This window comes from Nematolebias whitei, chromosome 21 (assembly GCF_014905685.2).
Source record: "Nematolebias whitei isolate Nwh7 chromosome 21, NemWhi1, whole genome shotgun sequence".
Classification (NCBI taxonomy): domain Eukaryota; kingdom Metazoa; phylum Chordata; class Actinopteri; order Cyprinodontiformes; family Rivulidae; genus Nematolebias; species Nematolebias whitei.
Genome location: NC_056518.1, coordinates 17,606,851 through 17,623,556, shown reverse-complemented (window position 1 = coordinate 17,623,556; position 16,706 = coordinate 17,606,851). Strand labels below are relative to the sequence as shown.

The following is a 16,706-nucleotide window of genomic DNA, read 5'->3' as shown; positions in this document are numbered from 1 at the left end:
GACTTAAAAAAACAACAACTTATTTTCCAGCCTCTTTGCCGTTTTCACTGTTGCATTTCTATTTTGTTTTTCCATCTACGATTTCATATACATTTGTTAGCAATTGTTCGATTTGCACGCGTTCAATAAATTCTCCCTGTGTTATTGTGATGTTAAATGTGCATGCAGAGAGGCCTTGAATCAGTGAATGAGTCTTCAGACAGATTAATTCTCCTCTGTGATCGTGTTCTCATTACAAGAAGCGGGGGATTCAAACACATAATAACAGGGCTGACTGCTGCTCCTTTGTAACATGTGGCTACCTAAATGATCCTAAATAAGATAGATGACAAGGATATGGCAAATCATAATCGGCAGCTTGCACAATGAAACATAATGGTCTGTGGAGAACAAGGGACGGCACACAGCGCTCACGTCTCCATGGCCCGGAGCAGCACACCTAGTCGAGAGCAATTAAAATGAGAGGATTCAATTTTGTCAAACACCAGGAACCTCAGATAAATCGTGTATCTCATTCTCCAGCAAAGGACACTCCCTCACATCATGTTTGTTACGGTGTTTTGAAGACACAGCTGGCGACAAAGTTGGTGAAACACCCCCCCTTCCGTTCTCAAATCATGTTAATTCAGGGAAGATGCTGGAAGAAAAGCAGTTGGGAGAGGAGGGGAGCCATGCAGCACGTCTCTGTGCTTTCCTTGTGGGAGCAATCCACTTATTTTAACTGATAAAGATTTAATTAACACAAGACTCTGCAATTACTCCTTAATTAAAGCCATTTGGCCCCTTGTTTGGATGAGTAGCCTTCTAGAAGAGGGGGGGGGGGGGGAGGACACGAGGTGCTCGCTTTCATGTCTGAATTTAATGCTTCATTCTCCAAACCTCTTGTCTCATCGTGTCCTAATGAAAGCATCGTATGAGGCTCCTCTCGTTTTATTTGACAACTCATTTGTTATTCATTGGGAACGCTGAAGCATCATCGGGCGCCGCACGGAATGGTAAACAGGCCTGACGTCGACGCAGTCCTCTTCACATTTGGATCGTCATGTTCTACAGACAGAAAAAAGATGGTTCAAGTTTAGGTGATTAACTCAAACCGAAGCCAAACCAGTGCAATGTGATAAAAAATGGCTTTTTCAACACAGACCACACCAGTTGGGAATGGACCAGCATCCTTTTAGGTGACCATTTAAAATGTAATGACTCAAATCTGCTTTGTTTTATAGGAAGAGAACAATTATCTCTATTTTAGATGTTTTAGGTAATTTCTTCACTCTAATTTTTTTTTTAAATTGCCACCTGTGGCTCTTTTATGTTTCCTGATAGAAAGCCTACAAAGTAACAAAATAAACCCAGTTGTTAGAACACAACTGGTTGCACGTACCTTTCACTGGTTGCCATCAAGTTGAAGGTTTCTTGAAGCCGACACAGTTCTTTCTTTACAAGCGTTTCCACTTTTTGTCCCGTTAACAGCAAAACTCCTTAAAAACAGGACGCTCCATATATTACCCTTCAAGTCTGATTTCAAATGTCACAATAATTTTAATTCTTTTAAATCTGGAACGAGGTTTAGGGGGAAATAAACTAATTAGTGTTGACGGTGATGCTTCTGTGAATCTAAAGCAGCAACTTCAAATTGTTTTCCGGCTTCACAAGTTGTTTTTTTACTCCTTTATATAACTGTTTGGTCTGTATATTAATTTATACGCAGCAATACATGTTTTACTGTAATAAAACGAGCCAAATGTTCCGTCTTGTCTTTCTCAAGGACAATATTTTTTAGAAGAAAAGCAGAATTCACTAGTTTTGCTTGTCACGTTGCCATGTGTCCAATCGTTTGGTGTAATTATCATGTGAATAGTGCTGCTGAGAGGAAAACATGAATTATATCAGATTTATTTTCAATATAAAGTGTGGAAATGTATAAACAGTGCTCCACACAAGCCCTGCTTTTTCCTCCAGAAAACTGGTTTGAGAAAACAGTATCATTCCACTTTATTTGCATAACCCTGGCCTGCTTAAAACAGGGGAGTCACCCAGTGATCCCAAAATTAGCATGCTGTCACCTTCACTGTCTCTTCTGTCATTCAGAAAAACAGGCCGCTGTGCAGACGTATGAACCCATTTCCATCAGCTGCAGAAACCTTAATCAGGAAACATCACGCGGCTTCAGTCCTCTCCCACCGCCTAGCTGACACGTATTTAAATCACTTTCATGTGCCCTGTTTGTGGAGACGGAAGTTGCGTGCGAGTGGCTGTGAACGTCGTCGTCAGCACGTTTTGTTTTTAGAAAGCGAGGAAAAAAACACGAAAGCTAAAAACTGCAAACATCAGGCATTTATCTGGCATCGAGCCAACAGTTAGATGGGAAATAAAAGCACATTTTATAATTAATTTGACTGCAAAGACATAACGAATGTCAAAGATGCGTGAGTAAAATCTTAATATAAAAAAGGCTTTTTAGTCGTCTGTTCACACATTTAGAGGATTTTCTCTCATCTACAGGCATCACATAGTTCTATTTCTCTTATTTATTGTTTTTTATGTATTTGTGTAATAAAATAAAACTTTAATTTCTTGGCTTAAGCTTGTGTTTGGATGGGGGAGCAATCCCTATTAATGAGGAAACAGTGCCCCCGTGTGGCCACCGAGGGAAAGTGCCCACTAGATGTATAGAACCGAGCAAACCACTTCGAAAATAAAGATAAAGCTGATCATATTAAACATAAAACTTCAAGAACATAGTCTGCCTTATCTTAAACAAATGTTCTGATGGAGCCATCAAAATTCAGAGCCGCAGCGGGAGCTGAGATCGTAGGTAAATGCTCACACAGGCATGATGAAACACGTGTGTAACGATGATTAAACATTACTGCTGTGTTGGCTGACTGAGAACGGCGCAGACGGCTGAAGTTCAAAGACGAGGGCTGAATAAAAACCAACAAATCCTCTTCAAATGCACACACACACGTGTAAATCAGTGCATCAAATAATGCCCTCGAGTCCTTTGGCACAAGTAGGAAATCCAACTCGGAGCAGCACGTTTTCAAAACAACAACTTTATTCTCTGCAAAGGAGGCATCAGGAGCATCAGTGTGTCCTATGGCTTTGTGTACAGAGATCCTGCAGAAGACTGAATTCGTAGAACAAGCCCTTGGGTGAACTGCGAGCCCCACCCATGTTTACCGAGGAGGAATGTTTGAGGCAGCTGTTGCAGAACAAGCAGTGGGCACAGTGTTTGAGCTTCAAGTGTGAGAAGGGGGAATGCTACTGTACATGTATGAGAGGCGTAGTGCGTGACCCCCCCGGCAGCACAGCAGTTCCAGAAAACCTGCAAAAATGGAGCAAATTCCTCGAGGGTGTGGTAGAAAAGTAATGCTGGCATTCAAAAGAAAGTTACAAATGTTTGTTGGCAAAAACTATTAAAAAAGAAAAAAAAAAAGCCCCTAAATTGTTAATATTTTTTAGTTTGAGTCTTAAATCATGGTGGATTTCGCCCCTTTTGCGACACCTGAATGAGTTTTATTCATTTTAATGCGGCCCGGAGGCAAATTTGTATGCCGTCAACGTCTCATTATTTTAATGCTCTCTATTGTTTTGGAGAAACGCACTGCGTTCTACACACGGGCACACGAGAATGCAGAGATTCGTCCCAGATTTCAATTCATCCGCCACTTCGTTCGGGACAACTTGACACGTCTACACAATAGAATAGACAAAATTTGGCATGCGGTGCCGTTATATTGTTCGCGTTGAGCCTCTACTGTAATCCCAGGCTGTCAACCTTCCATCATAGCAGCAGTTTGTGGTTACGATTGTTTACAGAAACACTTTGGATTGGCCGTTGCCTCTTGCATGCGGGGAAAACATCTTACATTTGGTATAATCTCTGGACGCTGCTGAGAACGTGCCCAGGTTCGACGGTGAACACGTCGCTGGATCGGACCCAGGCTGGGATAAAGCTAACGAACGGCGCAGAACGAGCGCCATAGCAAGCAGGTGTTTTTCTAAGCCCACCGATGTTGTCTTAAACCGCATGCGAGCCTCAGCTAAACTAGGAAAGCGGGTCATATAATTATAGCAGCACCAGTGAGAAGACGCTGCGTTCCCATACATTCATAGTGAAACCCTGTGACCTTGTTTTCATTCCTGGATCGACTCCGTCAGCATATTTTAGGTGGTGGGACAAGATCATTAAAGGGGGTTTGGGTGAAATGATGCAACCAACCCATCTTCACATATAACCACACCTGCACTCATTCTCACACTTTAGAAACGAAGGAGAAAAATATATATTAACATTTGCATTAGAAAAAACATTAAAAGGGACTCAGTGTAGTAAAATACCACTTGTGTTAGAATCCATGTGGGCTGTCGTTTTATGTTCTGTATGTAAAACTATGTCTTTACCTTCAACAAAATATATATATTTCTTTGAAACTTTAGTAAAAATATTCCCAGTTTGTTGGGACTTGAGGCACTGGATTTTGTCTCTGTACACAAAAAGTTTGTCTCCTTGAAGTTTGGTGAATGGAAGCCACTTTTAGTGAGTGGGGATGATTCGGATGCCTTTCAGCGTTGACAGCCAAGAGGAGCAGATGGGGAGAATTAAACCCCAAGTTTCTCCTGGCTTTTCTCCCAGCCAACAGTCCAGCTGTCTGGCTCTGGGGAAACTTTGTTCCAAGCCCATCAGGACCTGAATTGTGTATAAACAAGACCTGATTTACCTTGTTAGCTTGAATCGAATTCAGCCCGTTGCTTCAACAACCTGTTTTACAGTAAGCTGATGGAAACCCAGCAGGACAGTATTTCATTCTGAAGGAGTTTGTGGTTCGGTCTGCTCCTCCTCATCGTTTATCACAGTGGCCATCCAAACCGCCAAAAACGCTCCCGAAAAATTTGAAATGTTGTGAAGTATTCACAGTAAATGAACTGATTTCGTTCCAAGGTGGGCTTACACTAAAAGAAAGCAGAACAGTAATCGGAACCGTTTCCCAGCACGTTCCTGTTCCCTGCTGAAGCAGACATGGGCTCAGTCCACTGGGCCCTGGAAGATGAGCTTCGACCAGCCCTGAGTGAGGCTGAGCTGAGTGGCGCAGAAGGGGCAGGCGGTGTGGAAGGCGTGGGTGCCGTGGGGAAGAGGGATCTCCGACCAGTACTTGACTGACTTCTCCGAGCACACGTGTCCGCACGGCACAAAGGCGTGCGTAGGCGCACCAGTATCCACGTAGAAAGCTGGCTCGCAGCCCAGCCACAGCGGAACGTAGGGACCCACTACTCGGCACATGGGACACTCACGCTGGTTGTTGGGCCCCTGCTCTGTGCGGTGGCCCCAGTTGTGGTAGCCGTGCACGTGGCCGCATGCCAAGTAAACCCAAGGTTGCTTGTCCTCCAGAGACGAAAGGACTCGACTGCGTTGCATGCTGGGGAATGCGAGGGTATTAAGACCTACAGGGCACTGGGGCCGCGCAGCGTTGATCTCCTGCCTCAGAGCCTCCAGGTGCTTCTGGGTGGGAGTGTGAAAGAGACCCTCAGCGGTACGCCACAGCAACGTGGCACCACACAAATCCACCAGGGAGCCATCCTGCAGTATGTTACTCTCATTCTCCACCTGCAAAGGGCAGAAATACACAAGTTTCACAAAATACTGGGGACTTCACGCAGTTCATTTACTGTCAACATCTTCTGCACGTTTGAAACTACACACCAGTTTTCCAGGAGTCTGAGCCGAGCGGGTCTCCCTCAGCGTATACACATCACCGCAAACTGAGATCTCTCTCCAAACGCCTGGCTTGGACTCTTCCGTAAACCCCCCTTTAGGGTGCATTACCAGAACCCCGTTGGTTGTTAGGCCGTCCATGTGACCATCTGGGTTTTTCCACTTTGCAGCTTTTTCCTGCAGCAGTCAACACAGAAACAAAACGATGAACTGAGATTTCTGCACTATACTTACACCGTGTGAAGAACTACACTTGTAATCTACAGAGATACTGTAAAACCACAATGTTACACGAACTAGTAATTACCCCCAGGAAGATGTTTTTGGAGGAGTCGAATCCAGCTGCATAGATGCGTGCAGTGTAGGGCGGGTCACGTTCACAGACAACTCGGCAGGCGAAGCGGGAGATGGTGCTCTGTGTGATCAGGGTCTCCTCGCCCTCCTGGCCTCCTGCTATTGTGTCCGTAACCACAAAGTCTATGGGACTCTCAGTGGAGCGTCCAATCTGCAAAAACAAAACACAGAAATTCATCAGCATCACCATACGGTACATATTTACTGTCACAAGATGATGATCTTTAATTCCCTGAAGACATTCAAGTTTAACCCTGAAATGTTTGAACAACTTTTTACAAACACGGTTTTTCTTCCTTTATTAGCTGCAAAGAGACGCCATGAGAACTTGGTGTTCCCGTCTCAGTTTTATTTGTCTCACAGTTTGGCCATCATAATAAAAAAAAAATGTCCTATTTGTTCTTTTTCCTGTGAAACGTCTCACGTTGATATGCTGATTCTGTACTATTCCCATTATAACGTTTGCAAAATAATACATTTTGTTTTTATTAACATCGTACACATTTGGACTTCTTCGGAAAACAGAGCTGCATTTTATTTGTCGACTTAGCTTCAAGCATCGCCGGACTCAAAAAAAATGTTTTTCTTACTTTCATTTCCTCTTTTTTTTTGTTCTTTCCTTTACATTTCCTTTGAGTTTTCTCCTCTGCTGTGTGTTTTCAGTGTTACTCAAAAGACACAGATAAGGCTGAATGCAAAGCATGTGTTCATGTGATCACTTGGTCATATTTAAGAACAGCACGGACGAGGCTCACATTAACTGAAGGTTTATTTAGCCTTAAACAAAAATACTATTTTTAGCTTTTGAATGGGCAGTGAGGTCATGTGCTGTCAAAAAGGTATTAAACTACATTAAATGTGAAATGTAAAAAAATTAAAGGCTCTATAAAGGGGTGGGTGATATGGCTCAAACATAATATTGTGATATTTCAGAGCATTCTGACGATAACGATAAATTTTGTGATGTAACAAAAAAAAAACAGAACTCAAGTTATTTGTTTGACAAAATTAACTTAACATGTTGTTTTGCAGTATTATATATAAAAAACAACAACAACAGTTAATTTTACTGCAGTTACTTTATCTAGTAAAGTGTTCAGTCTCAAAGTATAAAAATAAAAGTGATCCTTCTGGTATTTAGATTGAAAAAGTCTGCACAAAATATAGAACAGAAAGAAAATCCACCACAAAAACTCCAAGTGCAGGTGCAGTTTCCCAAATAAACTAAATTAAATTAAAGCTTAAAATCTGTTGAGGATAAATGTAACATACAACAAAAAATATGTTGCCTTTAAATGAGCTATAAAACTTGTGACAAATACTGACAACAAATGAAATGCTGCCTGAAAGGACTGCTGATCAGAACCATCAGCCAATATCCTGATCCTCAGGCAAGTAGCTGGTCTCGAGGTTTGAGCTGCACAGTTCCCAGTCGCTGTTAGTGCACAGTTCCCAGTCGCTGTTAGTGCACAGTTCCCAGTCGCTGTTAGTGCACAGTTCCCAGTCGCTGTTAGTGCACAGTTCCCAGTCAGTTAATGAAGAGCACAGTCAGACTCAGGTAAGGCTCCGCAGTCCAACTTGATCATAAACGGTTGATGCATTCAGTGTTTCCCCTACCGTTATACAAACGGGGTGCCCCGCTGCGTCAACAGAACCGAGCTGCGCGCACCCCCGCCCCACACGCTGACGCAGCTCCAAGTTAGCAGCGCGCAAGCTACAAAGCTAAAAGCAACGGCTTCCCTCACGGTGACCGGCTCAAAAACTGTCGGGACAAACAGCGCTCAGCTCAGATGTGTCTGTTCATGCCTTCGCCTTTACAATTTGAATATCGCTGCATGACCCACGTGAGCGTAATCCCCTGACCTGTTTTTTTTACTGGTATTACCGTGAATGATATATGTCCCAGCCATAACTCTATATGAAACGACTTTAATACAGCTCTTTTTAGCTTTACAAAATTCTAATGGAGCTGGAGCCAAAGTAATGATTAACTGAGTGGTTGATTTTTTTTTTGAGGATTTGGAAGCATCAGCTGTAGGATTGAAGTGATATTTACCTGAAACATGTCTGTGTCTTTATCATGGCTGTACTCCACCACCACCGTCTGGTGCCTGGACAGCGTGTAGGAGATGCTGTGCTGGCCTTTACAGTTCACGGCCTGAAACATGACAATTCTTTACTAATGTGTCACACGATGTGGAACATTATAATACAAAAATAACACTTTACTTGTGTAAGAAAAAGGACACAGCAACAAAGCAGCGATTTCTTGTTTTACTGAACTCACAGGAAAACTCTTGGTCTTGTTTGTGGCTTTACCACAAAGAGCCTCCCACTGGGTCACAAACAGGAACCAAAATACAAAATGTCTCGCACAATCAAGGCATATGTTCAACACAAGGACAAAACTAGCCTCGCTGTTTAAACACAAGACCTCAAACTGCTGAGTCACATCCTGAGATTCAACAGCACCAATGGCGCCTTTTGGCAGAGAATATGGAACCGTGCTTGTTTTTATCCGGTTTGTTTTTCCTCACAGTAATTTCGTTGTTATTATGTTACCTTAAACCACAAAGCATGGCTGAAATTCTTGAAAAAAAAAAAGAACAGAGACAAGAGTGTAAAGTCACGCTCCCATGACAGCGACCATAAACTGCCACTGGCCTGTTAGCACAAGCTTGTCTACCAGCTGAACTGCCAGTCAGTGTGCTAAAGGAGGGAGAGTTAAAGTTCAGCACGACCCTTCCTAAACACTTCACCACACATACCATCATCGTCCAGACCTTATCTGCAAATTCCACTTTCCAAAACATCCTCCAACTTTGTCACGTACAAGAGGAAAAAGAGGGAGTGTGAAAGTGGGTCATGAGAGCTGCCACCCTCTGCTGTAACACCGGAGACCGACGGGGACAAATGTCATTGTTTCATGCACATCTGTCTCGACGGCGCTGCTACAAAAGAAACGGCGCTCCGCCTGCTCAGCAGAAAAAACAACTGTATACACAATCCAAATAACGCAATATGTTTGACTCAGTATCAAAATAAAAAGGCTGAATTGAAGGATGGCCAAGACTTGCTGAGAGCTTCTCATTATCCGTCATGAACACCAGCGTGTGTTCAGACACGTGAGCTTCTCCTCTCAGCCACCAGGCATTCTCAGTTCATTCGTAGGCTGCACACCGAGGGAGCAGGAGTGGGCTGAAAGACCGAGCTAAAAGGAGAAAGATGTTTTTCCTGCACGCCTCTTTTAGCGTTTGATATATTTAATCACTCTTTCAGCTATAAATTGGATCGTCACTCTGCTTGTCTCCAAGAGAGAGTTATTTCTGACCATGTGTCTAGCTGAGAAAGGAGGAGGGCAGGCCTACTGCCACAACCTCATCCTCAGTTCACGCTCTTTAATCCCAGGCCTCGCAACATGGTGGCAAAGAGGAACGGCAGCGAAAGAGGAAGAACGCTGCAGCAGTTCCTGTTGTGGAAGAAGCTTATTGTTCTACTGTGCTACATACAGATCATAGTTATCCGAGAAATAACATTTAACCGCTGCAGCTCAGCATTCACAATGTGAAAAAACTCAAGTTACACAAGGTGACAGTAACCTGAACCTGTGGGCCTTTGGTCACGACCCAGTAACTAATGTTTAAAAGAACAGCAGAGGTGAGCAGGTTCTTGTTCAGCAGTTTTACTGGGGAACCAACAGGAATGCAGGGAGGCCTGTATGTTATAGTTGCTCGCTGGTGTGAAGAGAAGCACAATGAGGCCCAGCTGGGAACTACAGTCACCCAACTGGAAACGCTAACACAAGAGTCTGCCAACAATAATGCAAAATGTGCAGCGGAAGGTTCCATCAGCTACTGAGATCAACAAAAAGTCACTTTGCCACAGTTTCCTTTAACCGTAAATCCGCTTTTCTGCGCGTTCAGCGTATTTTGAATCAAATGAACGTCACACATGTACATCAGAAAAACACTCACCATTTGTCACTGTTTAAAAAAAATTAACCGCCATCCTAATTTTGTTTTTGTCCAACATGTGCATCAAAAGACAGGCAGGCAATTCTATATTCCCACTGAGAGGGAGTTCATTAAATTGCTAATTCGTCCTTTTGTTCTGTACCTTGCTATCCTGGGGTGTGTTGAGGATGTGCACAGAGCTTGGCTTAACACCATTGGCTTTGGTCCTCTTGTATAGCGCAAATCTGCTTTTCCGTCTACCCCGATCTCCATTGGGCAGGGAGCCGTTGGACCGGGGAGGGGGGGGGGGGGGGGGGGGAGGGGGTTGGGGTAGAGAGAAGGGCAGCAAATTCACTTAAAAATTTTTTTTTTTTTTCCTGAATGAAAAGGCAAACAGCTTTTTTATGGCTGAAAAGAGATGTGTGTAATGAGATTTACAAGCAAAATTCTTGTAATCATATAAAAAAATACACATGGAGATTTAGAAACATTCGTGCGTTTTGAAAGGGAGCTTTTCCACCCATTACATCACTGGCAATCTAGTACACTACATTAGTAATCTAAGCGCCACCTCGCTCGGATAATGTCTCATATTACATAATGCACTCCAGGGCTGTTGATTTCAGTGAGCTTTAACTGTGTAAACTACAGTGATTATTAAACTCTGGGTCTCCAGAAGGAGCGGCTGGAGAAACCTGAGCAACGAGCTGACACGTTCCATTTTACTCGTATCAGAATTGAACACAGTAACCAGTGGTGCAGTCTATGAGGTACGCAGGTATACGGAGTATACCCGTTAGAAAAGCTTGGGAATCACAGTTTACCCACTTAAAAAGTGCCCAATGATACGTGACATGATGGGGCACGTGTCATTGTCAACACATTGGGAACATTTTATAGACACATTGAGTTGCTTCAACCTGTATTTTGCATAATTAATACGCATGTACTTATACTTAATACTTGAACATGTTTTGCTTTGATACTGTTTTACAAATGCTATGACATGTTTTTAATACAAAACCAACTGATGTACAAATTTTGTTGTTTATTTATTCAAATATAAGCATCAGAGAAATTTTGAAATGTTCAATATGCTTAAAAATCAAAATAAATTGAATAATGCATTGTATTAACCGGTGTACTTCGGTTTACAAGCACCGTATACCCAGTACAAAAATGTAGACTACACCACTGACGGTAACATCTCAAAGTATCTAAAATATATCTGTTCTGCACCTCCTAATCATTTAGTAACACATTCCAGATTTGACCTTCTGTGTGGTGTGAGGCACCTCGCCCAAACTCCTCCTCACGAGGAGGGAAGCCTCTTCCGGTAAAACTGGTGATCGCTCTGTCTACCAGCTGGTTCCTACAGCTGGGACACCCCATGCTTTACCCCCGTCCAACACATGAACCTTCTGTCACACCCTCACATGTAACCACAGTCTGCTAAACAACCTCTTCGAACAGGAACATTTATATGAAATGTCCTAATTTTGACTACAAAGTCACCAAAAGTCAACCATTCTACCACAAAATAATATATGTCCTTGTTGAAACAATAAAGCTCCCGAGCCTCCTCCTCCTCCCTCCCAAGCTAGTCCACCTGTCCCATGTCTCCACACGGCTGGCCAGGCACAGAAACACATGGTCCCAGTCAGAACAGAGCACAGAGCTGGCCTCTAAAGCCACCCACAGAGCTAGAGGTACTGGATCATTCTGTGGACAAACTATAACTAAAGGCCTTTTCACACATAAAACAATGGCTATATCAGTCAGGTAAAGCTACAGCGTTAGGTCATTTATGGACTTTTATCACGTTTAGCAAAGCTTTATTCAGATATGCAAGTAGTACTGACAAAGAGCAACAATGCACATGTGATATTTGTTATAAAAATACGATTTGACCAAAGATTTTACCCAATGTTGCTTCTGTTATTCAGAAAAGAGGACGCGCACCACGTGTAAGTCCTTCTAAAGCATCAGTTTTCTCAGAACTAAAACTCAATTTCAAGCTGACAAAACAGCAGCAGTTGAAAATATCTTCAATCTACGCTAGAAACTTCCTGCCTAAATAAAAACCAACACTGTTGAGAGTACTGGCTGGCTGCTTGTGCCTGAAAGCCTCACGCTAACATTCAGATGACATGCAGCTTAGCGTTCCGCACCATAATAAATTCTCCTGCAGAACTCCTTTAAGTCTGTAATAAATGCCACGTGTGCTTTCAATTATTTCATCATTACACTGAGGAACAATACTGTGTCATCCAGGAGCTGCCACCGTCACATTAGCTAGGACAGGTTCTTTAAAGCAGAGCTCTCAACTAATTGTGATCACTTCCCTTTTTGACCTGTGCCAGACAGAAAGCGGATTTACCTTCCAATATTTAGCAGCAGGGATTAGAAGACTCTGGTGTATCGCATATGCTCCCGGGTAGTGGTAAGGAGCCAACAGCACCTCCTACCTCTTGCGCTAACATGAAAGTCTAGCGTTCATAGAATAAGGGCGAGATATGCTAAGTAGTTCTAACACTCATTAGCATGACAGCGAGACAAGGGTGCTCCTTAGGAGCCACAGAATCTGTCAGATGACCCTGCAGAGTAACATTAAAGCTTATTAAAGTTTTGGGACAAGATAACCTAATGTAACGATAATTCTGAGCAAGTACATTACAACTTGTCTTTAACTAACTCAACCTAAATGCATAATTACAGTTAATGATAATCTCCCATCAATCAGTGGATGTCAGTACCAAAGATAGATTGGTTTGGTCACCTCTTCTACTGAGCAGTTCTCTATGGCATAAAGCAGAAAGTTTAATCAATAGGCCCAGTCTCCCAGCCACAATGAACAGAGGAAGCTGAGGAAAGGACTGCACCCTGATCAATCCATCCTTTCATTTCCAAAACACTAATCCAGACTCACCACCACCCCTTCCTCCTTTCAGTGACCAGCACTGAGCCAATCCATCCCAGCAGAGATGGAGGGCAGCCATGCAAGTAATAGAAGCCACCGCGGCAGTCGTGGAAACAAACCACAGAGGGAACTGCTGTTCAAACAGGCTTTGTTCCATGCTGTCAGCTATCTTGTCTACCATCAGCTTTATCAATGGGATGTGATGTCATGGCAGTAATTTTACACCCGTCACATCTGATTCACATATGTGTCTTGATGTCAGGCGAGAGAACAAAAGTCCCAGCATCAAACAGGCTCAGCCTTGAGTAATAAGCAGCACTACTTTTTGTCCTTAACAGTAAGCAGGGTGGCTGTGAAAGCACAGTCGGAGGTTACACATACACACACAAAGAAACATATTACATTCTCTTTTACTTTTATGCAACCCAGTTCAAGTGCGTTCAACAAGTGTTGCAGGTTCTTCAACCAGTGGCAAATCACTGGAAGAAAGTTAAATATTAAACGTTTAATGGTGTTTAAATAAGGTCACCGGTATCAGAGAGGTAGAAGTTCCACAAGCAAAGGCAACATTTTTTTTAAATCCTTAAGATTTCATTTGTATCATAATCTACTTTGACTAAAATGCAAGAGGCTAAAACTTTATACATTTCACAACCCGCTTTAAGGCAATGCGTCAAAAACACAGAAAAATGTGTGGCAATGTCATCAAATTTTGCTAAATCATCCACAACGGACGTGTTTACAAACGGGCACCTCTGAGGGGGAAATTATATAAGCAACTTCCTTTAGGCTAATAAGCAATGCAAATCGTATGTGCAACACAAAATATTGACATAGCTACAAAAAGACTGGCTTTAACTAAATAATAACCTACTATGAACTTTGCAAGATAGCACGATGATAGGGCGTGAAACTTATAGACACAACAGTCCTCCTTGGGCTGCACAATATTAGGAAAACCCAAAATTTCTTCACTTTCTCCTTTGTCATCATTATAATCCAAACCAGATGTGGATATCAAGGCCAGAGTGTTGGTTAGATTAACATGCAAAACATGAATGTTTTGACTTGAAATACAATGGTTTATGATTTAAATTAGCCCTTTGTAATATTGATATTGTGCTTCACTAATATTGCAACACCATGCATTTTCTATATAATGTGTAGCCCTACTTCTTATGCACAAATGCTTCAGGTGCTATTTTTTTCTATGGATTATGAACTGCACAGTTGCATTTTGACCCTTGATTTTGTACCCAATGGTTAACTAATTTTCTTTTAATGACCAATACACATATTTTAATTATATGCTCCATTGTTAAGATAACCATGTCAACAGTTAAACTTCCAGTCTTGAGCTTCAGTGGATGTAAACACGTAAATTATTCAGTTAAAGGTTTGCAGGACAACAATAAGGTACTGACAACTTGAATAAACATGTTACAACACAAGTTGTGCAGCCAGAGCTTGTGATAGATGTAAAAAAAAAAAAAAAAAAAAATCAGCCTGGGGGTGGGGACCATCAAGACTTCCGAATTCCTGAACCCCTGAATCCAACTTCAAGGCGGGGAGGAGTGCTCTGGTCCGAGAGAAGGAGGTGTAATTTCTTTCCCCGGCAACTAAAGTTATCCCGGACGTGTTTATTATCAGTGTATACGGTTTTATTCCCCGTTATCAGAGAGGGAAGCATCGTCATCAACTGTACCAGGAACGTGAACGCATTTCTGACTGCGACACGTGTCTGCTTCACGGAGTAACGTGAGCTCGTAAATTTCTAAACTGAGCCTGCCGTCTGGGTGAAACTCGAGCGTTGGCGTAAATAAAAACAAACTACTGCAAATTCAGAGCCAGTTTTCAGGGAGGCAGCGGAGAGTGCACCTTTTTATGAAACTTTAAACGCTAACTGGTTCTCTAAATACGAAGTGAAATCGTTAAAGAACGTGAACTTACCCCAGAACGACCAGCTCCCCGTACTTGACCGGGTCTTTGGACGGGGCGCAGTGCTCCTCCTGGCTCGACGAAAACATGAGGCTTCTTTACTGTTAGCTACACAGTAGGAGCGATTCACGGAACACCGGGATTCCCGTTTAAAAAAGGCGAAAAGCTGTCATTTCATACCTCACACCTAACATGGAGTGTTCGTCTGGGTCAACACAAATCCGGTTTCCTTTAAAACAAGCGACTGGAGAACTTCCTGCGCGTGACACAACACAAAGTAACTTAGTTGGCGGTTGAATCCGCTCTAAAGCAGATACAAAAACAGCTAGAAGCAGGGCCGGAACGTACCATTCACTTGTTCAACACTTTCTGTAGGGGAGTCTTCCCAACAGCTCTTTGTTGATACAGTTGTCTCTGGGCAAATTTTGCAACAGTGATGTTATTTATAATCGAAGACTTTTAGATTAGACCGTTTTAATTCGATTTAACACCGAATCTCTATAAAAATCGAAGCGAGAATGTAATTTTTTTTCGACCCACCCTCGTAAACTCTACGAATGGTACATTCTATTATGTAAACAAGGGATCTTAAAATTCTCTGTTTGTTTTCATTTTGTCCTTTATTTAACTCACCGTTTTTCGTCCTAATATATTTATATCAACATTATAGGATAAAATAATGTTTTACAATGCTTTTGACTTTTGAAGAACATAAATATATGCATTTATTTTGATTTGGAAACGTGGTGGGGAAACCTGAGTGAGTAAAAAATTGTGAAATCAGATTTCCTCATTTTGTCTGTGAACTTGAGCTCTTTAAATTATTTATTTAAGTAGGATTTTATTGTCGATTTATACAGCTCATGCTGAAAATTGATTAGTATTTACAAGGACTCATTTACAAGAGAGACCTGTTATGAGGATGTCAGATGATATATGAGGATGTTGATGACCTCTGGCTTTCACAATCACCTTTTCCAGTATCCCACATGTCTGGTTGTTCTCTCGCCTTCCCAATGAATGTCCCACTTTTCCACTTTTCCCCCCGTCAAGCAGTCTCATCAACACTTTACTGCCTCCTTCTTGTTTTCACAAGAACCTGCATGACTGGAGGTGTTACCACTGCCCCAGGCCCCTTAAGTGGCCCCGCTGTCTCTGTAATTATGGCCCTCTGTTTGAACTAGTGCTCGGTTTCAAAGTGCAATAACACTTGACACAAAAACAAAAGGTAGTAAGGGGTCACCAGGGTCCATGAAGGCATTTGCATCCCCACCCCTTTTGTTCTTCAGCTTGTACCATACAGTAAGGCTCACTCAGAAATTGTGGATTGGTCAATTCTGTTAAAATCTGCACGTTTGTCCATTAATAGCACAGATGTGTGAACATCACCTATAGCATTAGGCCTATAACTGCAATGGTTAATGCTGTGGGTCATATGAATATTTACTGCTCCTTTGTGTCACTCTTTCCGCCTTGCTTTCATCCTCTGGGCATTGTCTTTGTTTAAACAAGAGCTTTTCTTTTTTTCTATTTTACATCTGTCTGACTCAAACACACAGAAAAGTTGGGGGTGGGTGGGGATCAAAGGCTCACCAGCACATACCACACTGATGGAGAGCAGATGCAGGGAGTGGGCTGCTTTGCTGAAGTTGTGCTGGCGTAGCGGGAGCGTAAATCTGTGTTTAAGAGGTGGAGTCAACTGTTACCAGACAAGACGCATGCACAGCAGAGCCTACTCTATATGGGTGCATTGCACAACCACGACCACAAAGACTGTAAACAATGACGGCAACGAAATGGAAAATCCCTCAAACTTCCAGTTTGC

The 16,706-nt window shown here is 42.5% G+C and overlaps 1 protein-coding gene across 1 annotated transcript; it reads right to left on the bottom strand.

The window, feature by feature from the left end:
• Nucleotides 1-4,150: 4,150 nt before the first annotated feature.
• On the bottom strand, nt 4,151-15,178 carry peli2 (pellino E3 ubiquitin protein ligase family member 2). The gene is made up of 6 exons (XM_037695105.1): nt 14,891-15,178; nt 10,187-10,313; nt 8,127-8,228; nt 6,024-6,221; nt 5,705-5,893; nt 4,151-5,608 (listed from the first exon to the last, which is right to left on the bottom strand). Exons 1-6 carry the CDS (start codon nt 14,968-14,970, stop codon nt 5,030-5,032), a joined length of 1,275 nt encoding a protein of 424 aa, XP_037551033.1. The 5' UTR covers nt 14,971-15,178; the 3' UTR covers nt 4,151-5,029.
• Between the last annotated feature and the right edge of the window lie 1,528 nt (nt 15,179-16,706).

Bases quoted from the DNA above. Each gene is read 5' to 3' on its own strand.
- peli2 (XM_037695105.1), bottom strand. From the start codon at position 14,970: ATGTTTTCGTCGAGCCAGGAGGAGCACTGCGCCCCGTCCAAAGACCCG. The intron at 10,314-14,890 runs AGTTCACGTTCT...CCCTCCCCGGTC, and splicing joins GAGCTGGTCGTTCTGGGGTA to CAACGGCTCCCTGCCCAATG. The intron at 8,229-10,186 runs GTACAGAACAAA...GTCATGTTTCAG, and splicing joins ACACACCCCAGGATAGCAAG to GCCGTGAACTGTAAAGGCCA.